At 50.5% G+C, this 25,503-nt stretch overlaps 1 protein-coding gene, 1 long non-coding RNA gene and 1 other non-coding gene across 3 annotated transcripts in view; all 3 read right to left on the reverse strand.

Moving 5' to 3' along the window:
* The window catches only part of STK24 (serine/threonine kinase 24), a 95,182-nt gene that overhangs the window by 19,819 nt on the left and 49,860 nt on the right, over positions 1–25,503 (reverse strand). Inside the window, exons 3-5 of the mRNA XM_040267370.1 lie at positions 7,140–7,196; positions 566–674; positions 94–251 (exon numbers count right to left, since the gene is read on the reverse strand). Coding sequence (XP_040123304.1) covers positions 94–251; positions 566–674; positions 7,140–7,196 — 324 coding nt within the window. The remainder of the gene's footprint in view (positions 1–93; positions 252–565; positions 675–7,139; positions 7,197–25,503) is intronic.
* Positions 3,804–3,875, reverse strand: TRNAC-ACA. The gene has a single exon. It is a non-coding gene; the product is annotated as a tRNA-Cys (tRNA).
* Positions 9,460–23,586, reverse strand: LOC120883327. The gene is made up of 3 exons (XR_005725738.1): positions 23,576–23,586; positions 17,473–17,475; positions 9,460–9,610 (listed from the first exon to the last, which is right to left on the reverse strand). It is a non-coding gene; the product is annotated as an uncharacterized LOC120883327 (long non-coding RNA).

Raw genomic sequence — 25,503 nt, forward strand, 5'->3', positions numbered from 1 at the left:
CGCTTCACCCCAACAGGATGCGCTGTGAGGCTGGAGCCCAGGAGGGATACCCCCGCCCTCCGCAGACCCCGCAAGCCCAGGTGCCAGCCTCACCTTTGAGTCGTAGGCTGACTGCTTGATGACTTCGGGCGCCATCCAGAAAGGGGTGCCCACAAAGGTGTTTCTCTTTATCTGGGTGTCTGTCAGCTGGCCCGCCACTCCAAAGTCCGCCAGCTTCACCTCCCCGTGTTCAGAGAGCAGGACGTTGGCAGCTGCAAAATAAAACCGAAGACACCCTGACATTGGCTGCTGGACACTTCCATCCACTCCCTTGCAAACAGGTTTGTGTGCCCCCACCCAGAGTCATCAGATCTCGACAAAAGCAGACAGTGGGTAAGACCCCCTCAGAGCCCCCCACCCAGCCCAGGTGAGAGCCCCCACCCACTCAGGCACATCGAAGGCACCCTCCACGTGCCCACAGAACCACTTCCCTTGAGAAGAGAAGCACAGTTAAAATGCTACAACAAACCTTTTCTTCTACCTGCCTTAGGGATTTCAAAGGACCATAAACAGGACGCTTTCTTACCTTTAATATCTCTGTGAATTTTCTTCTCCGAATGCAAATAATCAAGTCCTTTCAGTATTTCTCTTAATATAGTAGCGATCTGGGTTTCATCTAAAGGGCCAGGTTCTAACTAACAAGGAAAAAAAAAAAGATTAAGGTTACTTAAACGATTAGATGAACAAGTATGAGATGACAGGACAGAGTCAATGTTAAATGAACAAGAATAATCAAGACTGAAATCTGCATTTCAAAACAGGTATTTGGCCCACACAGTTAAAACCGATTTAAAAAGGAATCCCCCTCGTAGCCAAAAAAATAAAAATAAAAACAAAAAGAACCAGAGAAAACGACTTTGCTGAATGAATTAAAGTGAGGCCAATGATAAAGGCCAAGGTCACCTCGCCAAGCCTGCAGCCTGAGCAAAGAGGGAGGTCAGGCCAGAAAGCCAAAGCCAGCACCTCACAAGCCTTGCCAGGGAGGGGACCAGGCAGTCTGGCTCTGTCCTAACACAGGCCACAGGTATCAAAACACGAGCTGACACGAAGAAAAGGCCCGGGAGCTGACAGATATCCGAGGCTACCCCTGCACCAGAATTTTTTATTAATAAATCTAAATTTTAAACCTTGGGGGGAAGAAAGCAGAAAGGTCAATCCGTCACGAAGGAATTTTTTTTGTTATGTGGTATGACATGTATTTCAAATCCTGAAAGATGATGCTGTGAAAGTGCTGCACTAAGGATGTCAGCAAATTTGGAAAACTCAGCAGTGGCCACAGGACTGGAAAAGGTCAGTTTTCATTCCAATCCCAAAGAAAGGCAATGCCAAAGAATGCTCAAACTACCACACAATTGCACTCATCTCACATGCTAGTAAAGTAATGCTCAACATTCTCCAAGCCAGGCTTCAGCAATACGTGAACCGTGAACTTCCAGATGCTCAAGCTGGTTTTAGAAAAGGAAGAGGAACCAGAGATCAAATTGCCAGCATCCGCTGGATCATCGAAAAAGCAAGAGAGTTCCAGAAAAACATCTATTTCTGCTTTATTGACTACGCCAAAGCCTTTGACTGTGTGGATCACAATAAACTGTGGAAAATTCTGAAAGAGAAGGGAATACCAGACCACCTGACCTGCCTCTTGAGACACTTGTATGCAGGTCAGGAAGCAACAGTTAGAACTGGACATGGAACAACAGACTGGTTCCAAATAGGAAAAGGAGTACGTCAAGGCTGTATATTGTCACCCTGCTTATTTAACTTCTATGCAGAGTACATCATGAGAAATGCTGGACTGGAAGAAACACAAGCTGGAATCAAGATTGCCGGGAGAAATATCAATAATCTCAGATATGCAGATGACACCACCCTTATGGGGTGAAGAGGAACTAAAGAGCCTCTTGATGAAACTGAAAGAGGAGAGTGAAAAAGTTGGGGTTAAAGTTCAACATTCAGAAAACAAAGATCATGGCATCCGGTCCCATCACTTCATGGGAGATAGATGGAGAAACAGTGGAAACAGAGTCAGACTTTATTTGGGGGGGGGGGGGCTCCAGAATCACTGCAGATGGTGACTTCAGCCATGAAATTAAAAGATGCTTACTCAACTTGGAAGAAAAGTTATGACCAACCTAGACAGCATATTAAAAAGCAGAGACGTTACTTTGTCAACAAAGGTCCGTCTGGTCAAAGCTATGGTTTTCCCAGTGGTCATGTATGGATGTGAGAGTTGGACTATAAAGAAAGCTGAGCGCAGGAGAATTGATGCTTTTGAACTGTGGTGTTGGAGAAGACTCTTGAGAGTGCCTTGGACTGCAAGGAGATCCAACGAGTCCATCCTAAAGGAGATCAGTCCTGCGTATTCATTGGAAGGACTGATGTTGAAGCTGAAACTCCAATATTTTGGCCACCTGATGCGAAGAGCTGACTCATTTGAAAAGACCCTTTTGTTGGGAAAGATTAAAGGCAGGAGGAGAAGGGGACGACAGAAGATGAGATGGCTGGATGGTATCACTGACTCAGTGGACATGAGTTTGGGTGGGCTCCCGGAGTTGGTGATGGACAGGGAGGCCTGGTGTGCTGCGGTTCATGGGGTCACAAAGTCGGAAACGACTAAGCTACTGAACTGATGACATGTGCACACACACAGGGGGTTCCCTGGTGGCTCAGTGGTAAAGAATCCACCTGCCAATGCAGGAGACACAGGTTCGATCCCTGGGTGGGAATGTCCTCTGGCGGAGGAAACGACAACCCACTCCACCATTCCTGCCAAGAAAATCCCATGGACAGGAGCCTGGTGGGCTACAGGGTCCTGCCTGCTGTCACCACAGACCATGACATTTCACTACACACCTCAATCTGCAGAACCAAATTCCCCCCCCGAGTTATCTGACTTAGAGTCTTGTTCTCAAGGAAGACACTGACTGCTCTGAAGCACACAAGTCTGGAAGCTCCGCCTTCGCGTCTAGTTCTGAGTTTGTATATTGTGGGAATTTTGATACTCAAGATGAAGAAAAATGCACTTTTCTCATACCCGGGGGCAAAAGAGGAAGAAGGCGGAGGAGCTGGCAGCTGTGCCCTCCACCAGCACAGAGCGCAAAAGGCTCACCCCGACGGCCACACCGCTGTCCCCGTGCAGGGCTTCCATCTCCTCCACTAGCACGGTCACCCGGGCGGACAACCTGCAACATCTGGCTGGACCCCCTCCCTCCCACAATCAAGTGTCTGGAAAGGAACGGCATGGCAGCCTGGAGTCATCACCCACGGGAGCTAAGAGCTGAAACCTCTCCCCTGGGCCATTTGAGAGGGGGCTCTCTGACTGATGCATGGATGCTTATGCCCTTTTAGGTCTGGCCCAGACCTCATCCGCCAGTGATTCACAGTCAGGGGCGGGGAAGACTATTTACAGAGCAGGGAGGTCCTTCGAGGGTCAAAATTCACTGTAAAGGGCGTCCAGTTGTTCCCTGGTGCACAGAGCTCCTCAATTCGTGGGGACTCACCTTCTCCACCACTAACAACACGTTTCCAAGCAGTCTCTTCAGTAAAGAGGACTGTGGAACTCTTCCAATAATCTCTATAAAACAAAGACTCAGGGGGCGGGGGGGAGGATGCAGACTGCTCGTCATCTCTAAGAAAGAAAGTGGAGTCGCTCAGTCGTGTCCGACTCTTTGCGACCCCATGGACTATAGCCTACCAGGTTCCTCTATCCATGGGATTTCCCAGGCAAGAATACTGGAGTGGACTGCCATCTCCTTCTCCAGGAGATCTTCCCAACCCAGGGATTGAACCTGGGTCTCCCGCATTGTAGGCAGGCGCTTTACCGTCTGAGCCACCAGGGAAGTCACTCCTTGTCTCTGGGTGACCGCTAATCCCTCTCCCAAGTCTGTCATCCCTCCCTCCTCTTATGAGACCCTCAGCCTGCAGGCGGCCACCCAACTACGGACCACATCTGCTGGCCTCTGCGGCTGCCAAGTCTGGCCACATGACCAAGCTCTCACCAAAGGAATATGAGCAGAAGAGCCCCTTCCTACTCCTAGTCTTGGCTTTGAAACACTGGCTGCTGGAGAGGACAAGGACTTAAGACCACAGGAAGTCACCCAGCGCAGCAGGGCCCTGACGACCACGTGGCCTGAAGGCCAGTGAGCCCACGTGCGGGAGAGAACTGGATTTCCCATCTGCTGTGAGACACTGTTGGGGGCAGCCACCACACCAGCTTGCCCTAAACATTAATGAATATGTCAATCATCTCTCTGCCTGCTTGAGTGACGGTTTATGCAGCCTTGCTCTTGATGTGTGTGCACTTAGTCATATCCGATTCTTTGTGACCCCATGGACTGTAGGCCCTCCAGGCTCCTCTGTCCGTGGGATTTTTCCCTGCAAGAATACTGGAATGGGTTGCCATTTCCTTCTCCAGGGGATCTTCCCGAACCACGGATCGAATCGTGCCTCCTGCACTGGCACTTCTTGGCCACTGCGCAACCTGGGAAGCCCCCTTACGTAGTCCAGTTGCTTCATATAGCCCAGTTCCTTCTTAATTAGATTCCTCAGATTCTGCTGTAATGTTGACATCTTGTGATCACTGAAAAATCTGTCAGACCCTCTGTTGCTAATCCTCATTCCCCTTCTGCCAGCTGACCTCACACTACTTTCCTTTCCTTGTAACACTTCCCCACATGCAGTATAATCCACTGTCTGCCTCCACTCGGAACCTCAACTCCAGATAAAAAGAAAGGAAAAGAAAGTGTTAGCTATGTAACACACTCAAAGGTAATCTTGGGTGAAGGAAGGAGCTGTCTTCCTGCCCCAGGCTAAGGTGTCATTGAGACTAATGTCTTACAGCCTCAGTAAAAAGGCATGATGTCTACAATGCAGAGCAGAAAAGGCCATCGGGCCTATGGCGTTACGTTAGAGCAGCTCCGGTGCATGAAGACGAAGTCATGTCTCTAAAGCGAGGAGAGTGCCAGTGAGACCGTTCTGCTCCAGGAAACAGCAGAGAGCTGCCCTAACAAGACACGGTCATCTCCCCCCGACGGGCCTCATGTACAGGGGCTGCTCCAAAGACACACACACACACGTGTCAGCACCGTGTCCCTTAACACAGACGCTAGATAAAGCAAGGTGGAATTTTTCAAAGAAATGTCCCAAACCCGTTTATTCAACTACCGTCATATGCAGCCATACTCCAGCTTTTTAAATCTTGTATAAACACTTAATAGACTCTCTCAAAATAATCCTAATAGTCTTCAACATTCAAAACATAAATAAATAATTCTTGTTTATCATCATTATTAAAGTACATCTTCTTTGAGGACTGGAGTCAGGACAGCAAAAGGGAAGGAAAAAAAAAGGTAAGAGATTCAGAGAGAAATGACAAAGAGGGCTTTGCAGCTGGTCACAACAATGTGTAAAGCGCAGCGACATTTGCTAGCTGGGACATCTAATTTCTGAGTGTTTCTGTTTCCTCGACTAAAATAAGATGATTTGGGGACATTCAAAAAGGGTGCCTGGAGCCACTGATGTAAGAGGGCGGGTGGCTCTTTCCTGGGACTCACACCAGATGGGATTTTATCTAAGAAGAGAATTCTATGCTGCCTTGCAAACTGTCCTGTCCACGATTTCAGACTTCAACTCAAAAATCCAAAGAAAGTTACCACTAAATAAATTCAATCATGGTGGCATTTGTAAGTGAAGTTGTTCAGTCGTGTCCAACTCTTTGCGACCCCGTGGACTGTAGCCTACCAGACTCCTCTGTCCGTGGGATTCTCCAGGCAAGAATACTGGAGTGGGTTGCCATTTTCTTCTCCAATGGTGGCATTAGGAATGAATAAATAAAGCATCTAGAGACTAGAACTGCTGCTCTGAAGAGCTCAGCGTTGGGAAAGCGTCTCCACAAATAACTTCACACATGCCACAAATGAAATTCACTTAAGATAATAGTAAATCTAATTATACAAAATGAGGCAATTTTCTACATTTCTGTAGTAGTTCTCAAGAGTAAAAAAGCAAGCTCTTTGTGTGATACATATATTTATGGAAAAGCAAAGCGAGTCGTACAGTGTATCCAGCTGTTTTGTCACTTTTCCATTTAAATACAATTGTTGAGACTGTTAAATTTTTTCTTGAAATTTCCTTTCAAACTCTATTTTGACCAATTGCTTTCATGGTTTATAACATTATGTGATTTTTTTTTTTTTAACTTGGGTACAGAGCCTTTTATAATACACACAGATTTAGAGGTTTACCTTCCCCCGCGGTCAGGGAAAAAAAGAGTGCTGATTACCCTGATTTCACTGCATGACCACGTGGGGGTGAGATGTCAGGGGCTAAACAGCCATGTGAGATCTTTTAAAAATCTTTGTTTTGCATATACTGTGTTTCAAGGATGACCCAAGTAATGCTCACGATCTGCTGGTGATCTCTGAGCATCTCACCTGAGGTCAACATGTAACCATGTTTTACCATGAGAAACGACTCGCAGACTATGACTCTGAGGTCATCCTACACTGAGCTGCCACTACCGTGTACGGGGGCCAGGCAGCTGGGTCCAGGCCAGGTAGGAGACACCGCCACTGGCAGGGGTCAGCTCCCCCAGAAACACACTGCGGGCACAGCAAGGCCCCTCGGCATGTGCACCCAGGAAACATGTGCGTTCACACGTGGCCTGACCACCACTCCCACGTGTGACGCTGTGCCTGCCTCTTACCCCTGAAACCAAATTTTAATTTTTAAAAATTCTAGTGAATTATAAATGAAAACGCTCCACGCAAGTTTTAGAAGTGAAGTTACCATCTGCAACGGGAAACAATGATGGTGTTTGAATGCCACAAAACTTCAAACCAGTTTTAGAAAATCAGAAACTGTTCTGAGGGTCAGACTGAGCAGGCAACATGTTTTGTGGCCACGCGGAATGAATTCACTGGTTTCCCATGATACAGCAAAAACTGGCTTCACAAGGAAACCTCTACTTTTCAGCATCATGTCAGGAGCAGAAACCCCTTTTGGCCCTTTTTTCATGCAACTGAAGAGGGAGACAGAAATGTAAACAGAACCATCTTTACAACCAAGACCACTGCTGCATGTTCAATATCCAACACGATACTTACAAGGTCCAGTGCAGAGCCCCCGCCAAGATATTCCATTATTATCCACAATTTAGTGTCCTGCAAAGACCAAAAAAAAAAAAAAAAAATGAAAATTACTTACCAAAAAAAAAAAAAGGCAGAAATACTTTAAATAACCTAAAGGTATTTTCCACTGTGGTTCTGGAACTGGAAAATTTCATAAATACGTAACAGCAAGCAAGGCATGTGCAAGTGAGAGCTGTGTGGGAAAACCTGGAGTGTGTCAGAGGGGCCCTGCACCAGACCCCCTAAACCCAGTTCCACACCTGCCACACCAGGGCCTCAAGCGCGGGGCGGAGGGGGCCTTGTTTTCACACAACATCAGCTGGTGACCCTCTGGCACAGGAGGGTCGGGGCGGGGGGGCGTTGAGGGGGTGGGAATCGGCCCTCAAGGCCAGGCCAGGCCAGCAGCAGCCACTCGGGTCCGGCCCTGGGGGTGAGCCACGAGGCATGCGGAGCGCAGCGCCGGGGACAGGCCACCTCCCTCCGGCCTGCCGCTCTGAGACGCATGGGTGGGGCAGGTGGCTGGGCTGGTGCGGCCCATCACCCAGGAAGGCCGCGTGCCCTCCTCGGAGATCTCCAGGCGGAGGGCAGTGGGCGGCGTGCTGCCCGTCTTCCAGCCTTCTCCCCAGCTTCTGTGTCTTGTGTCTCTTCCTTCCATCCCTTCTGAAGCCCCATGGCTTCCCAGGTTCTTTTCAAGCAAAAGTCCCAAAGTGCTCCTCCCCTCAAAGCCAACGTGCTTGGCCCTGAGGGCTGCAGGCTCCCTCAGGATTTCTCATCCTGGGCAGCAATGACATTTGTGGTGGGATCACCTCTGTCCCGGGACCGCCCTGTGCCTGAGACAGTGTTGAGGGGCATCCCTGGCCTCCGACCACTAGATGCCAGCAGCGCACTCCCGGTCCTGAAGCCCAGACACGGCCAGGGTCTTCTGGGGGCCAAAGTCGCCCCCGCTGAACTGCATGAACTGCACGATCGATGTCCATCAGCCTCAAGTGTTAACCGCACACCAGTGCTGACCGAAACTCCCTCTTGCCCTTGGCAAAGCCAGCTTACACCGGGCAGCCTCCGAGCTGGGTGCCAGTCACCAACTCACTGTGAGACAGCCAGGTTGAGTGTGTGGGCCAGAAAAAGATGGCAATAATAAACCTCACGGTTCATCTGATAACAAAATGAGATCATGAATGTGAAAGCGCTTTGCAAAGCTCAGGGAACTAAACAAGCCAAGAGCAATTAGCCTCTGCCACAGCGTCACCCTGAAGCGCCTCAGAATAACCAGTCCAATCACCAAGGCCAAATAGTATTTCCCTGCATGGGGATTTCTGAGCCAAATAAAATCTGGAACACTGATTCATACACATTCTACAGTAGAATGAAAAAATAATTACTGCCCCACAAGCCTTGAGGCCAGAGTGCTTGAGAAGGAGGCCTCCTCAAGGTACACAGGACCTGTTTTGGGAACCAAACTGGTGACCAGGTGACCCAGCACAGTCACGATCCAGCTATGCAGTCAGTGCCCTCATAAAACCTCCCGCATGAGTGACTTGTGGGAGCATTCCAAGAAAAATAAGTAAGAGTTCTAAAAATAAGAATGATCTTAATCAGAATGTTTCATTTTTTAAAATATGACCTCAAACCACGTCAATTATGAATGATGACGTAAGTTCCTCATAAGGGAAAGAAAGTATGTATTTATAAATAACGTCGGATTGAACATTTTAAAGGGACCCAAGTGTTCCCAGGTGGCGCTAGTGGTAAAGAACCCACCTGCCAGTGCAGGAGATGGAAGGGATGTGGGTTCCATCCCTGGGTCGGGAAGATCCCCTGGAGTAGAAAACGGCTTACCCACTCCAGTATCCTTGCCTGGAGAATCACATGGACAGAGGAGTCTGGAGGGCTACAGTCCATGGGGCCGCAAGGAGTCGGACACGACTGAAGCGACTTGGCACACGCACACAAAGTGTGTGGAGTGGGAAGTTTCCGTCTCACTCCTGGCCCTTGGCTGCACATCCAACTTCGCATCACGTTTTCTGTCACTTCAGAGACTGTCTTCTGCAGATACCTATGAGCCCTTCCTCCACTTCTATCTAAACATAACACTCTATGCAATGGTGTGGGCTAAGTCACTCAGTAGGGTCTTAGCGGCTCTTAGCAACCCCATGGACTGTTGCCCCACAGGCTCCTCTGTCCATGGGGATTCTCCAGGCCAGAATACTAGAGGGGGTTGCCATGCCCTCCTCCAGGGGACCTTCCCAACCCAGGGATCAAACCCAGGCCTCCCACGTTGCAGGCGGGATTTTTTTTCTTTTTACCATCTGAGCCACTGTTCTATACCTTGCTTCTCCTCAGAGCACTCTATACCTGTCCATAAAGGAATCTTTATTTTTGGTAGCCATAACCAACCCACACCCTACTGACAATGTTATTCCCATTCTTTATCAGTTTGTGCGGTATCACTTTAGGAGTTTCTGGAAGCTGAGTCAAAGGAATCCACTTGAATTTAAACAGATAACGACAGGTGATTCTTCAAAGAGGTCAGCTCAGTTTCATCCTGCCTCCAACAATGTATGGGCGCTAATTTTTCCCCTTGCTTCGTCAACACACTCTATCCCTTAACCAGTGTCCTGGAACTTAGGAGCTGAATTGTAGTCCCCCTGTGAAAGTCATACGCTGAAGTCCCAACCTTGAGGACCGCAAAATGTGACTGTGTTTGGAGACAAGGTCTTCATGAAGAGGTGAAAGGTAAAGTCAAGTCATAAAGGTGGGCCTTGTCCAAAGTGACTGGTGTCCTCCTAAGGAGATATTAGGACCCAGGCTCACAGAGGGGCAACCACAAGACGGCACAGGGAGAAGGAAGACGGTACCTCCCAGCCAAGGAGAGAGGCCTCGGAGGACACTGGGGACTTGAGTCTGAGTCACGTGTGTTTTCTTTTTTGTAAGCCCTTATTATATCCTTTATCTGCTTTTCTATTGACCTAATATTAGAGAAAGCAGCTAGCTCCCTGTAACATAAGCCACAAACACAGCAATGTCCTCATCTGTCTTTTGATTTTGCTTTTGGCAATTTTTGCTTGTGGAGATTAATTTACCGTGGACACGATGTCTACGACGATACCACTGACAGGCAAACTTGCCCTGTGCCGACTGAAAGCTGGCACTCCCCACATTCACAGACATTCAGACAATGGGAAGGTTAAAACAAGGTAAATGAGAAAAGGGGCAGATTCGGCGACGTTAACAAGGATTACATTTTACAATATGAATTTGGAAATAAGTTCTGCTTGTGCATCTGTGCTGCAAAGAAAGGCTGGGCTCAGGAGGTCTCAGTAAACCAGCGAACAGTTTATAAAGCAAAGGTGCCTTCTGCAAAGATGCTGGGCATGAATGCAGAGCTCCCAGGCCAGGCTTGGATCTGCCTCTGGCCCTCACCAGCTCCGCGACCCAGAGAGCAGGCTTGCAGCCATGTTCAGCGTCCCGTCTGCTCCGGGGACGGAAGGACGGCCACCTCAGGGGCAAGCCCTGCACACCGCAGCGCCCGTGAACTTGAGCTGTGACGACCACACGGACTTTACAGAGTGTCCTCTGTTTGAACCCAGGTCCACCGGGAGGCTTGTGAAACTAGGAGGCAAGAGACTGGTTTCGAAGCCAAACCCCTACCCTGTTTTACAGCCAAACCAATGCCCTGACGACCACAGCACCTTCCAATTGTACTCCAGGCACAAGAACCCCATCCCTGAGCTCGACGAAAGCTGGTTTAATTGCTGCTCTCTCCCACAGACGGCAGCATTCCTCAGTGATTCAGACACCTGCCACACACACACTGTCGTGGCTCTGACAGGGCCCAGGCTCTTTTCCTAAACGAATCACTTTTCATGACAGAAAAGTCACCAACTAAGTACCACCAGGAGGCCTGTGGTGGGACAAAATGCCGTGTGCTCAGAGGAGGGGCCTGTCTGATCAATGGCTGACACCAGAGAAGTAACAGCGAGAGAAGGAAACGAGAAGATCCATCAGAAAACCAACGGCCAACAGGCGCCTGAAGAGGTATTCAACACCACTAACGACTGCTGCTGCCGAGTCGCTTCAGTCGTGTCCGACTCTGTGCGAACCCATCAACGGCAGCCCACCAGGCTCCCCCGTCCCTGGGATTCTCCAGGCAAGAACACTGGAGTGGGTTGCCATTTCCTTCTCCAGTGCATGAAAGTGAAAAGGAAAGTGAAGTCCTCAGTCGTGTCTGACTCTTAGCGACCCCATGGACTGCAGCCCACCAGGCTCCCCTGTCCATGGGATTTTCCAAGCAAAAGTACTGGAGTGGGGTGCCATTGCCTTCTCCCCATTAATGACTAGGGAAAGGCAAATCAAACAACTGCAATGAGGTATCACCCACCTCACGCGGGTCAAAATGGCCATCATTAAAAAGATAGCAAATGCTGGAGGGGATGTACAGAAAGGGGAACCCTCCCGGAAACTGTTGGTGGGAATGTTAAGCTGGTGCAGTCACTACAGGGAACAGAATGAAGGTGCCTTAGAAAACTGAAGAGTTTCCATATGACCCAGCAACCCCACTCTTGGCATACATCCAGACAAAACTATTATTCAAAAAGGTAATACACCCCCTGCATTCACAGCGGCACTATTGACAAAGGCCAAGGCACGGAAGCAACCCAAACGTCCATCGACAGATGAACGGCTAAAGAAGGTGTGGCTTGTACAGACAATGGAATACCACTCGGCCGTGAAAAAGAATGAAATAATGCCATTTGCAGCCACATGGATGGACCTGGAGATGAGCACACAGAGTAAAGTAAGGCAGGCAGAGAAAGACAAGTATCATATGATATCACTCACATGTGGAGTCAAGTAAAAAATTATACAAAGAAACTTATCTACAGAACCAGAACAGACTCACAGACACAGAAAATATGCATCCAGGTCATCAGCCTCTTACATCTGACAGAACTGCATACCTGGCGGAGTGCAGGGCGGGGAGGCAACTGGGACTCAACCCCAGACTTCATGCTGAGTCAGACACCGAAACAGCAAGAACCACAGGAACCAACCGCACAGACGCTAAGCAACTGCTAAGGGATGCCAGCGAGGGAAACATGTTCTAACGTAACTGCTCTTAACCGTTTTCCTTTCAGAAATCAACCAACTCTAATCCGACTGCCTGCAAAGGACCTCAATTTACGTAATGTGTGCCTGGGACTTGCAGCATTCCCACGCCCCGCTCCCCTGTGCCAAGAAGAAGAACTTTTGCCCTAATGTCCTGCAGTAAACTGGAAAGGACACGGAGCCGTCCCCCAGATGCTCTTCTCGGGGTTCATGTCAGGAGAGTCTCTCTCCTGGAAGAGGCTGCCTTCTAACTGCGTGCATGTGTGTGCGTGAGTCTCAGTAATTAAGTCTCCCCAGACGGGCACTGAGATATTCTGCACTTTGGCATCTACACAAATCTGGCACAATGCAGTAAAAGATGTGTTAATGCGACGTTTCTGTGCTGAATGCTGGTAGAAACTAAGATGGACAAAAGCACTCTGCCTGAAGATCCTTACAGGGTCTCAAGGAAATAAAACTCACAACATAAATCTGACAAACAAAACAACAGAGAGCATGGAAGGAGTGCCCGGGGAGGTGAAAGAGGAGGACTCCCCCTCCCCCGTCCCCCCTCTTCCTCATCCAAGATCAAACATAACCATCAGTGGGCATAAACTGCCAAGTCAAACAAGTCTGCCATAATCATGATAACCTAAAAATGGACTCTTCCTAAAAGTGAAGTGTTTCTAATAATTACAAGAGTATCCTTCTGCCAGGCAAAGATTTTCGTATCATTGCACATCATATCCAAAATCACTGCAGATGGTGACTGTGCCCATGAAATTAAGACGCCTGCTCCTTGGAAGAAAAGCTATGACAAACCTAGACAGTGTATTACAGAGACATTACTTTGCAGAGAAACGTCCATACAGTCTAAGTTATGGTTTTTCCAGTAGTCATGTATGGATGTGAGAGTTGGACCGTAAAGAAGGCTGAGTGCCAAAGAATTGATGCTCTCCAACTGTGGTGTTGGAGAAGACTCTTGAGACTCCCTTGGACTGCAAGGAGATCCAACCAGTCCATCCTAAAGGAGATCAGTCCTGAATATTCACTGGAAGGACTGATGCTACAGCTGAAGCTCCAACACTTTGGCTACATGACGTGAAAAGCCGATTCATCAGGGGAAGAAACCCTGATGCTGGGAAAGACTCAGGGCCGGAGGAGAAGGGGGCAACAGAGGATTGAATGGCATCACCAACTCAATGGACGTAAGTTTGAGCAATGGTGAAGGACCGGAAAGCCTGGCATGCTGCAGTCCATGTTGTCACAAAGAGTTGGACACGACTGAATGATGACAACACAGCCAACATCAGAAATATCTGCGACAAAACCATAAAACCCAAAGAAGTGATTGCTAGGGTGCAGAATTAATTCTCTGATAAAGGTCCAGCCCAGAGATGAGACAAGACCGAGCCTGAGGGTGAACACAGCAGAGAAAGAAGACTTTACTATGGTTTGCAAACTGAAGAGGAGCCGAATGTGTTAAGACAATTTAAGGAATTAGGATATTCACGAATAACAGATGCTATTATTTCAAATGCACAGGTGGCGAATTCTCTTATGTATTTATACTTCTATTTCCATCCTGCAGGGTAATCACCACACCCCAACAGTAAACCACTTCCGAAGGAAGGGACTTCTCAGTGTGCTGTCTGTTCAGAGCTGGGTTGTGCTGAGGAGACGTTTCTGCCACCCAAATTCTTGTTCCTCTTCCTCCACAACTCCCAGCCACCTCACTCGCTTTTATCTTCTGCACAGCTCTATTAACAGTCAGACAGACGCAGGTACCCAATTTACAGTCAGTTTGTTCACGATGGGCGGCTGGACCCAGTCAAGCTGTGTACGCATCAGACGTGCAACCCCTTCCCGGGGCGCAAACCCAAGGTCACTGACGAGACCAGTGGTTCTGGTCCCCCACACCCGACTGTGACGTCAGCCACCACCTCCCCCAGCTCCACTGCTGCCTTCAGAAGAACCCATCGCGGCATTTATACAAATGCCATATAGCTCTGTACACACAGCTCCGTACAGATGCCCAGAGAGCAGCCACGCTAAGTGCCCAGGTCCAGCAATTGGCAAACTGTGGTCAGTCGGCTATGACCGCCACATCGTGTGGCTCCCGGACAGGGTTCGATAAGAGGGCCTGGTCCGAACACTCCACGTCTGCATTCTGATGTCCTTATTCACCCGAACACCTTAAAGTCCCGCTTGTGCCGTGTGACAATGGGTGGGGAGAAGTCCATTCCCCTCACCCACAGGAAACTTCTCTGTAGTTACAGGCTAAGCAGCTCCTCATTACATAATCCAAGTAAGGGCTGTCATCTCAGGAAACTTTTCTTCTCCCCCCAAGAAATTTACTTAGACAATGTGATGTGATTAGTCACCCAGTCATGTCTGACTCTTTGCGACCCCATGGACTGTAGCCCACCAGGATCCTCCGTCCATGGGATTCTCCAGGCAAGAATACTGGAGTGCGTTGCCATTCGCTTCTCCAACTTGGACAACAGAAGTTTAAAAAAAAAAAAGCATATGGCTTAACTGTGAGTACTAAGTCGCTTCAGCTGTGTTAGACTCTTTGCAACCCCATGGACTGTAGCCCACCAGGCTCCTCTGTCCATGGGATTCTCCTGGCAAGAATACTGGAGTGGGCTGCCATTGCCTTCTCCAGGGGAGCTTCCCAACCCAGGGATCAAACCGGCATCTCTTCTCTCTCCTGCATGGGCAGGCAGGTTCTTTACCACGAGCGCCACCTGAGAAGCCCAATATGGCATAATTAATTATAATTATTGTATCTAAATATATTAGCTGTGTTTAGATACGTCAAAGGTTTGAATGTGCAGAAAAGGTAAGGGTTGGCCAAAAAGTTCACTTGGGTTTTTCCATCAGTTGTTAAACAGAACTAGGAATACAATTCATGCTTATTTTAAATCATAGGTAAGTAACATCAGCCAGAAAACAGACCTGAGTTTCTTTTTGGTGAAGTAAAATATTTCGCCTAATTGGAAATTTAATTCATTCAACTTTCTTGAAAACCATAAAATGGAGCTGCTGAGTGTCTGCAGGGATGTTCTTCAGTTACAGCCGGGCAATGTGTTCGGGGAGAAAAAGGAATCCACGTCCCCGTCCTTCAAGACATCTCAACATTTTCTGTTCTCTTTGGTGCTGAGCCGACTGCTCGATCCCCATGACTGATTGTGAGATGAAATATATTCCCCTGTGATTTCACAACCAGCTTTACTTGGGGATTCGCTTAGGCCACCCACCAGTCAGTTGTTCCGCTTCTACCCGCGGTCACCCTGGGGTCTGATACAAAGGGCTCCCGGGCCATTTCCATTTTTCCCAGAAACACAAGGACAGATGCTCGCAAACTAAAAATCACTCTCAGAGAAAACAGATGTTCTTTCCCCTCTCCTAGAAGCAGAGGCTGCAGCTGTTCCAGGACAACGGGGAACGCGGCAGATGACTTCCAAATGGCCACGGAGACTGGGATGGTGGCTGTCACCGTATGGGTGCGGGTGGAGGGGACATGGGGCTCCCCCCACGTGGCTGAACGCCCGCGCAGATCAGCACAGTGAAATGAGGGCCCCTCTAGCCCGAGGGTGGCAGGCGGCTCACGAGGGCCAAGGACACCCTGGTCCCCACACATAGGAGTCAACAGCACCATCTCCCAACAAGGCAGCAGACGTGGATGGGGGGAGAGCGTGCGGTCCGTGGCAAGGGCTCCTGTTTTGGGCAAAGGCCCTCCTCGCAGAGCTGGGGGACATGGGACAGGCTGCCACTGCCAGGCCTTCACGCAACCAAAGTCAGTGACTAAACAACCAGCACCAAGGACTCTGCAGGCCCAGGACAGGCTCTGCCCTGCGCTGGCATCAGGGGCCCCTCTGGGTGTGGACCCACCATCTGGCCATTCCTGCAGAACACTAGGGCTCCCCCATCCACAAAATTGAGAAAAAAAAAAAAAAATCCAACATCTGGGAAACAGCCGCTCAGGGGAGGTTCGAGAGAGCCGCCCATCTACTCACATTTATGAAAACGTGCGTGAATTTCCTCCCTTTTCAGAGACTCTACCTTCTCATAGCCACGTTGCTCACGTGGAATCATAAGCCCCAAGCCAGTTTTCTTTACAGAAAATTAACTGGAGCCAACAAATAGCGAACACAGAAGGAAGCAGCACAGGAACGGGGCAGATATTTGGAAGTAACTCTGAAATCAACTGTGTTTAAAAGAGTTTGAGCCAAAAACCAAGAAAGTGACCCAGAGGATTCGCAAACACATGATAAAATGGACAAATCGGATCATTTCCTGGCAGAGTCCACGCTCCCTTCCAAGTTTTAATACACTGAGACTCTAACGTCAACAGGTCAAGCGCTTCTAGAACCAGCAGGCATTTTCCAGATTCCTCCTGACCCCACCAGGTTCAGGCACAGGCCGGCCCAAGGGAGGCAGATGGGCAGCGGCCACCCTGCTCGGCCTCTCCTTGTGGGTGGCCCGTTCGCCCCAAATTAGGAGTCGAGGTCCCTGAGGACTGCAAAGAGGGGAGGCGGGAGTGCCCATCCACCCACCAGGCGTGCACATGTGCGGCCCCAACGCTGGGCAATAGCAGGCGGCAGGGGCCCAGGAGGGTCCAGGCTGGGCAGAGAGGCCCATAGGGCAGGCCTGGGGCGGCTTCTACGACGGTACCTTCATCCCTCGGTTACACTGTCTGCTCGGGGACGAAGCAAGGAACAGAAAGGGAACTGCACCCCTGCTGGGGCTGAGGAACCCTTAGAAACGGCTTTGGCAAAGTTTTATGAAAAAGTGAGACAAAAAGATTTTAGGGACATGTGGTTATTCATCACCCCACCACCACCACCACCAAGCCCCCAACCATTTCTGTCTGTTAAGATTTTAAATCCACCGTGTATTTCGGCTGTCGTGATCTCTGTGTGTGCTAACATATTACCTTGGGTTTCCTACGGAACAAGACGTGCACAAATAATTCACAGCTTATTTCCTCTCAAATCCCATGGTCTCACTCACAAAACTACTGGAAAATAAAACTGTTTAAAACATTACCATGCTATTTCATTAACGGCCTTTTATTTCATGCTTCATGGTCCTTTAAACCACCAACACTGAAAGGACAGCAAAATAGTGGGAGACCCACAGAAAGCTGCCTGGGGCCGGCTTGGCGTCTCCAGGGTTCTCCACCACACTCGTCCCCTAAGGCTTATCCTCCAAGCACTGACTAGAGAGCTACTTCCAGAGGGATCTGTCGAGAATTTCACAGAACTGAAATCTACTGAGCGAGAAACACAGAGAGACAAGAGAGGAGGGTCCCACAGAGAAATACACTTAGGAATACCACATATTAAACTTCCCCTTCAAGGCGCAAAAGCTCCGAAAACACTGTAACAGAAGCCTGCTAGACCCAGCGTGTCCAAACATCTCACCAGGCAGCACCTACTAACATCTTCCAGGACAGGGCGCACCCAGAAACGCTCCCTTGGCTCGAGCCCCGCCTCGGAGCCCTCCAGCAGGTAGCCAGCCTGCGCTCCAATTGATGTGAGACCCTCTCCGTCCACCCCACCCCCACCAATCCGTGGAGCCCAATCATGTTCCAGTTATGTGGTGACAGGGAGATTCGGCCCACAAAGACCCAACGGGCCCGAATACAGTGTGAAAGGCTGGTGGCCAGCCTCATTATTCACGAGAACCATGCTTGCTCACACCTTCCAGGACACCTCTAAACTTGAAGGGCTTCCCTGGCGGCTCAGCTGGTACAGAATCTGCCTGCAACGCGGGAGACCTGGGCTCGATCCCTGGGTTGGGAAGATCCTCTGGAGAAGGGAAAGGCTACCCACTCCAGTATTCTGGCCTGGAGAATATAGTCTGTATAGTCCATGGGGTCGCAGAGAGTCAGGGACGACTGAGCAACTTTCACTCACTAGACTTTCAAGTCACAGCTCAATGCTCTCTGGTGCCCGCACCTTTTCTTACTATCCACGATAAGCAGAACTGTATACGCGTGTCAGATGAGCCAAGAAACCTGTCTTTCTAGAAAGAGTCTTGTCATTCAATGTTACTGCTTAAACTTTGAAATGAAAATAGAAGGGGGAAAAAAAAAAAGGGAAACCACAACAGAGGGTTCCAACAATATTTATATCACATTATTCACACCTCTTATGTGTGGTTTGAAACTCTTGAGTCTCTAATTAACCAAAGTGATGAAACACCGTTTTCAAGGGGCTGTGGTGGGGTTCACGGGCACAGCACCAAGGGAGTCCCCAAGGTGGCCGGTTAGGAGCAGGACCCCAGGGGAGAGCCACACGGACCCACACACCCTCCTCACACCGCCAGACACCCCTCCACCTACCTGGCAGCAAGAGGGGGCGGGCACTGGGAACAGCTGAGAGAGGCATGGAGAGAAGGAGGGCATCAAAGGGCAAGACCCAGCCCTGCCAAACGCTTTAAGTCTATTTAAAAAAAAAAAAATAATTTAGGAGCAGAAACTACACCACCTTTATAACAAGCTCGGAGAACTCAGGAGTGTGTACAGCTGTCTGACGTGGGCAAGTTCAGTTTACGCTAAGTTATCTGACTTCGGACAACACCGCTCTGTGGCCCTGTGGTACGACCCGCACGCAGGAGTCACGTTGTGTCAGCGTCCAAGACGAGTGGCTTTCCCTTCTCCCTCCTTGGATCGGCGTCTTCATCACCGCAGCCCCCCTGCTATCTCCCCGCTCCAACTCCAGGCCCTCTGGCCCAGGGTGAGTCTCCCAGGCCAGGCGGTCTCTTGCCTTTGAGCTGCTCTCTGGACTCCGCAGGCTGAAGCCAGAGCTGGGGAATCTCGAAGAAACAGGTCCAGGAGGCCAGGCTCCATCTCACCCTGACCTAGCATGCCCTCTCCCCTTGCTGGACAGGGGCCCTGACCCCCAGAGCACTTGCTCGGGGAGGCAATGGCCAGATCACGCGTCTCCTTCCTTCACCAACCCGAGAAGATCTGGGCCCGGGGCCCCCACCTGCATCCGTGCCCAATGGAGGCAGGGCAGCCGGGCTCCAAGCGCCCAGAAGCAGTAAGTCATGTGACACGGTGGCAGGAGGGGTGGCTGGACCCGACGCGAGGGGGCCCAGGGCCGCAAAACCCAGGCCAGGTGGTACCAATGGTAAAGAATCCACCTACCAAAGCAGACAAGACGGCATAGACCCAGGCTCCATTCATCCCCTGTCAGGAAGATCCCCTGGAGAAGAAACTGCCAACCCACTCCAGTATTCTTGCCTGGAAAAATCTTATGGACAGGGGAGCCTGGCAGGCTGCAGTCCATGGGGTCGCAAAGAGATGGACATGACTGAGCTCCTGTTAGCAGCAGCAGCAGCACAAAGGGAGGACAAGCTTCCGACACAAATGACCAGCACAGTCAGAACACATTCCAGGAGGGACAGGCCGGACTCCGAACTCCCAGGGCCCTGCGCGCATACACACAGAACACCGTTCAAAGTTTTTAAAAAGCAAGCACCTGTCAGATTACCTGTGGGGAAAGACACTTCAGACCCCAAAGTCCTTAAAGGCTCATACACCTCACTGAATATGTTGCAAACATTTCCTGTGTTCCCCCCACCCCAGTACAGCACAAGTGAACACTAGTTAAATGTGCTCTAGGGGGGCCAGTCCTTATCTTAACCCAAATGCCCAAGATCCCAGTTTACCCAGAGAGTGCTTTCCTGAAATGAGCTAAAGAGAGACACAGCTCTGCACACTGCAACGCATCTGGGGCAGGACCGAGAGCCCCAGACCTCCTTAGGTTAAAGAAGACAGCAGAGAGCCGGGCTAGGAACTTGCCGCTCCTGTTGACAGCCAACTCCAGGGAACCGGCTCTAATTTTCCGAATGTCAGACGGAGGCAGAAACTTGATTCGAACCGGAAAAGGTAGTATCAAACTCGGTACATTATTAAAGCAAGAAGGGAAGCTAGAATTAAAAATTCTCTGAATAACCCTGAGCTTATAACCTGCTGCTCTCACACGGACGCTGGGCTGGGACGGACTCCCTTTGATTAGAGGTGCAGCCGCCTCGTCAGACAGTCCATGTAAGAAAGAGCAAGGGGCTGCGGGTGGCTTACCGCGCCTCTTGGTGAGTACACACGATATGGGGACTTGGGAGGTACAAGAGCACGTGAGAACCAGGAGATGATGTTGCTAACGCTCTCTACACGTGCCCGGGGCCTTGCCAGAGCACAGGGCCCGGAGCTTGGAGGGAGATCCTGGCAACAGGCAGAGAGGTGAGCTTCACGGGTTAGAGGAAGTTACCTGCCCGTTCCAAAGGTCAACTATGAAGACGCTTCCTTTTTTGAAAATGTGGACAAGCTGTCATAAAGGAAATGGTGACAGTGAGGCACCTCACGCCCCACCCCAGACATGGGATCACCCTGGACAGGGACCCCACCGACCAGCAGCCCCTCCGTGCCCCACCCTCAGGCTCTTAGCACTGAGCCCTGCAAAGACCCGACCCCCGCAACCTCCCAAGCCTGCACGGCTGGCCATCCTGCAACACCCGCCTGCCCACTCGCCGGCTACTGCCGGAAAGGGAGATGGGAGGCCTATGCACCAAGTCCAAAAGACAACCCTCGGGTTAAAAAGTCCGCTTCTCTCGACAGCCACACCTCGGCTCCCAAAGTCTGACTTCATTCCAACAGCCCAAGGGAAGCTCGACCCCCAGCACCTTTTCCCAAAGAAGACAAGTTAAAATTTCTCCTCTTTTTAACCCGGACACCTAAACCCTTTAAGACAAAAACACAAATGACAAAACTTTGCTAGAAAACAGAGTAATCTGTTCCGCTCTTCCTGCTCCCTGAAGAGTGAAGCGATGTGGACTGCCGGCAGCCAAGCCAAGCCGGCCCTGGGGCTGCGGTCCGATTCCCGGGGGAGACGCAGAGTCGTGGTCCGCTGGGCCTTCCCCGGGTCTGGATCCAGACCCATTACCTCCCAGATGGTCAGAGCTCGGTTTCTAATTCACACACACCGGCACCAGACTCGTGACAGTTGACAGCAACCCCATCAACAGTGTGTTCCGCCTCCCTGCCACCCCCGATACAAGCAAGAAGGGCAGGAGACACTGTGCAACTTGCCCCTAAAGCAGTAATGGCTCTGAGTGACCAGAATTAAGCCCACTGTGCAGTGAGTGACAGACACAGACCCGCAAGCAGGCTGACCGTGATTTCAAGACCACCATCTCAGTCAGGGGAATGCCTGGCCTCAACCAGGAGACAGTGGCCAGGCCTGCCTTGCACTCCACTCATTCCTAGGCCCCGCGTGGTTATCCGATGAGGCAGAGCCCCTACCCTGGCTGGAGACAGGAGAGAGAAAGTCTCGGGGCCTCTGACACGCGTGCACCAGCTGTGGGTGGAGGCGGAGCTCAGGCTGATGGAGGGCGCACGTCTGTCCGGGCAGTGCCGACAGCAGCTTACCTCCACGGGAGCCTGGCGAGGCGGGGGGTCACGTGCCCACTGTCCATCGGGCTGCCATCCCTTTGAGGGGAGGGAGACACAGATGGGAACCAAAGGATCTTCTAAAGGCAAGTTCTTAGCGCAAGATGGCCCCAAGGTCCCTGCAACCAAAGAGATCATTGTGGTTTTGCGTTTGGCGTATTTATGCCCCTTTTCCTTTAGGGACAAGTCTGTCCCCCTCTGAATGGAGATCCACTTTCAAAACGCAGTGTCCAGAAATACTGCTCCACTTAGAGGTGGGGTGAGTTAAGGGGGCGATAGAAAGGCAAGCGGTCTTGAACGCCACGACTCAGGACAGAAAGCAAGCCTAAGAGCATTTCCTTCTCAAAACACAGCCAGACATCAACTGTTACTTTTAAAGAACAAACCGTTTTCTACCAAACATTTCAACACCTGCAAACAACTCCTCCTCACAGCCATTTTAAAAATGTGCCCAATAATGATTCCCAAATCCACATGGCTCTCTATACCAGCCTGGTTAAAAGCAGTGGAAAAAGGCTTCTATATAAACAAAAAATATGGGTGATTAGCTTCAATAAGCACTGGTCTATAGCCAACCTCACCAATGGCTGATCTCCACTGATTCCCATTTATTTCGACATAGAAAAGTCATTAGATGGAATTGAAGCATATAATCAGAAAGCCAATCTCACACTAAGGCAGTGAACAACCATCAAAATCCAGGCAACTAAGTTAAAGACCTAAACCACTGTAATGATGCTTGGTCTACTTAACAGTTACAGAAACTGCTTTTAACAACTCAACCTGCAGTAGGCCAATAGCCACCCAATGCCAAGACATCAGTAATTCCCAGGCAGCACTGGTGGTCAAGAGCCTGCCTGCCAACGTAGGAGATGTAAGAGATGCAGGTTCGATCCCTGGGTTGGGAGGATCTGGAGGAGGGTACAGCAGTGCACTCCAGTATCCATTCTTGCCTGGAGAATCCCACGGACAGAGGAGCCTGGTGGGTTACAGCCCATAGGGTTGCAAGGAGTCGGACACGACTGAAGCGACTTAAACACCCAGCTAGGAAAGCTGTCTGCATGTGCTCTACAGAATGTCGCATCCCAAACTCCTTTTCTTCAAAAAGAGTTCCTCTTTCCTTCAAAGAAATGCCTGAGGATATTTGCTACCTGCCGCCACAGTAATGCGACTAACAGACATCAGAACCCTCTGTCTGGTTATCTGTGCATCAAGCATAGGGAGACAAGAGCAGGGAAACCTACTCATGAGGAGTTTAATAAATCTACATTTCAGACATCCAAAGAGGAAGAAAACAGTCACCTACAGATCAGTTTACTTCTTTAAAGATGAGTCATCACAGGAGGGGAGAAATGGATACCTCTAGGCTGATCCATGTTGATGTATGGCAGAAACCAACACCATACTTTAAAAGAAGAAAAAGAAAGTAAAGCCGCTCAGTCGTATCCGACTCTTTGTGACCCACTGGACTATAGCCTAGCAGGATTCTCCGTCCAGGGGATTTTCCAGGCAAGGGTACCAGAGTGGGTTGCCATTTCCTTCTCCAGGGGATCTTCCCGACCGAGGGATCAAATCCAGGTCTCCCACATTGTAGGCAGACGCTTTACCCTCTGAGCCACCAGGGAAGCCCTTTAAAAAGATGAATTGTCACGACCGGGACAAAAGGACTCTCAAATGTACCAGTAAAACCTTCGGTTTCATACACAGGTTTTTCAAAAACATCGCAACCACTTCAACCCTCCTGAAAGGACCAAGAGCTAACTGATTCTCCAGCAGTTAATCCTCTAGACCCCAAGGGTCAAACCAAAAGCCAACACCATCACAAAGGCCCCACCCCAGGATACGACAGCACAAAGCATCAGACGCCAGCTGTCAGGGAGGGCTGAGCTGAGGAGGAAGGGGACGGGCTCGGGCAGTGGGCAGGTGAGGGCCGCCTGGTGTTCCACCCTCAGCAAAAGCAACAGACCGGCGGTGCTGCTGGGACCACACGCCACCAGGCGATTCCTGGCAGGGACGAGGCTGGGCGCAGGCAAAGCAGTGGGAGGGGCGGGGTAGCCGGGACCAGCTGCCCAGCCCCATAGGGGTCTTGGCAGCAAGGGCGAGGCCTCTGGGTCTAGGCTGACGAGGGCCCCGGCTCCTGCATCAACTCCAAGTTCACATGGTTCTCATACATGCGCCACAGAGGGGACCATCAGCTCTGCTTTTGAGAGTGAAGAAAACTATTTCCCCGTGCCAGGCAAGAATTCTCCTGTGGGACTACCCAGGAAATGAGGGGGCAGTAAATAAAAATTCAACATGGGGACAGTAAGGCCCCGTGGAGACAACACCTTCCAGCCTGAGAACCAAGTCAGGAGTGACACAGTGACCCAGGGCCTGCAGATCTGCTGTCTGGCCACCTGCTCAAGCTTCCTGCGGGGTCTCCACGGAAAGGCTGAGCTGCGAGCAGATGCTGGGTTCCACGGGGTGCTGCAAACACGGACACGGCGGCCGTCGGGGCAGGACCTCACAGCAGCTGCCCAGTCGGACGGCTGGCTGTCCCACCTCCTGCCCCAGCCCTGGGACTCCAGGAAGCCCGCCCTCCTTCCAGCTCCAGAGGAAAACCTTGTTTGGTGGGAGCCGCTGAGATGGCTTCTCCAGCAGCAGTTTTCTGCTCGGGAGAACAAAAGGTGAGGCTGGGAGCCTCCCAGGTCCCTTTCCGCTCTAATAACCTACGATTCTAGCAATTTATCTGCACAGCACATGTTTGTTTTTTTAAATAATTTTACTTCTTCATCTAATCTTTGAACGCGTTGGGTCTTCATTGCTGCACGAGCTTCTCTAGCTGCAGACAGCAGAGGCTACTCTCTGGCTGTGACGTAAAGGCTTCTCATTAGTAGCTTCTCTTGTTGCTGGAAGATGGGCTCCAGGGCTCAGTTGTTGCGGCTCAAAAGTTGTGGTGCAGAGGCTTAGCTGCTCCGTGAATTGAACCCACGTCTCCTGCATTGGCAGGCGGATTCTTTACCACTGAGCTACCAAGGAAGCCTTTATTAAACAGCAAGCCATGCTGAATAGCACAGAAAAAAACTCGAAAGATCAACGGTCCATACTGTTATTTTGCACACACGTCCAACACCAGGTGACCAACTACAGGGCTGGTTTAACTCGGAGCTGGGACCCCCATCTTCAGAAGCAGGTAGACTATCTCTAGAGCTTGAGCCTCGGGGTCAGAATGGCTAGAAAAGCACAGAGAAGTGGGGACACAAGGCAAACCATCGCCCCCTTTTCTAACTAGGCTTCATCTCCAGCTCGCTTGTGGTTTTTCTTGAAACCAGATCTGCAGGCCTTTCCCCTGCCCCGCAACCCCCAAACTCCTCTCTCCCAGTCAGGCTGGGGCCACGTCATCCCACCAAGCTGCCTGGCCTGCGTGGCCTGAAACATGGAGGGAAAGTATTGAAGTGGAACTTGAAAGCAATGGAGCAAGAAGACTTAGTATTATAGTAAATTCAGGAACATGTACTGCCCACCAAGGCCGTCCAAGCCCCCCAGAGCCCCACTTCCTCCCAAGCCTCCTGCCACTTGAAGTGCTTTGCTCCCCTGTGTCTCGAACCAATCCCAGCAAAGGCAGAAACAGTTTCAAGCCACACACAGAAATGAGGACCACCCAGGACCTCTCCCAGCGGTCATGTGAATGACTCCCAACATATGACTGCCCCTTCTTGCTGGTTCCGAGACACAAACAGTCCACAAACTGCAGACATCTCAACGTAACACACTGGCCAGTTCACAGAGTTCTCAGCTGTCACTCCGAGCCAA

This window comes from Oryx dammah, unplaced genomic scaffold (genome assembly GCF_014754425.2).
Source record: "Oryx dammah isolate SB20612 unplaced genomic scaffold, SCBI_Odam_1.1 HiC_scaffold_24, whole genome shotgun sequence".
NCBI classification, from domain to species: domain Eukaryota; kingdom Metazoa; phylum Chordata; class Mammalia; order Artiodactyla; family Bovidae; genus Oryx; species Oryx dammah.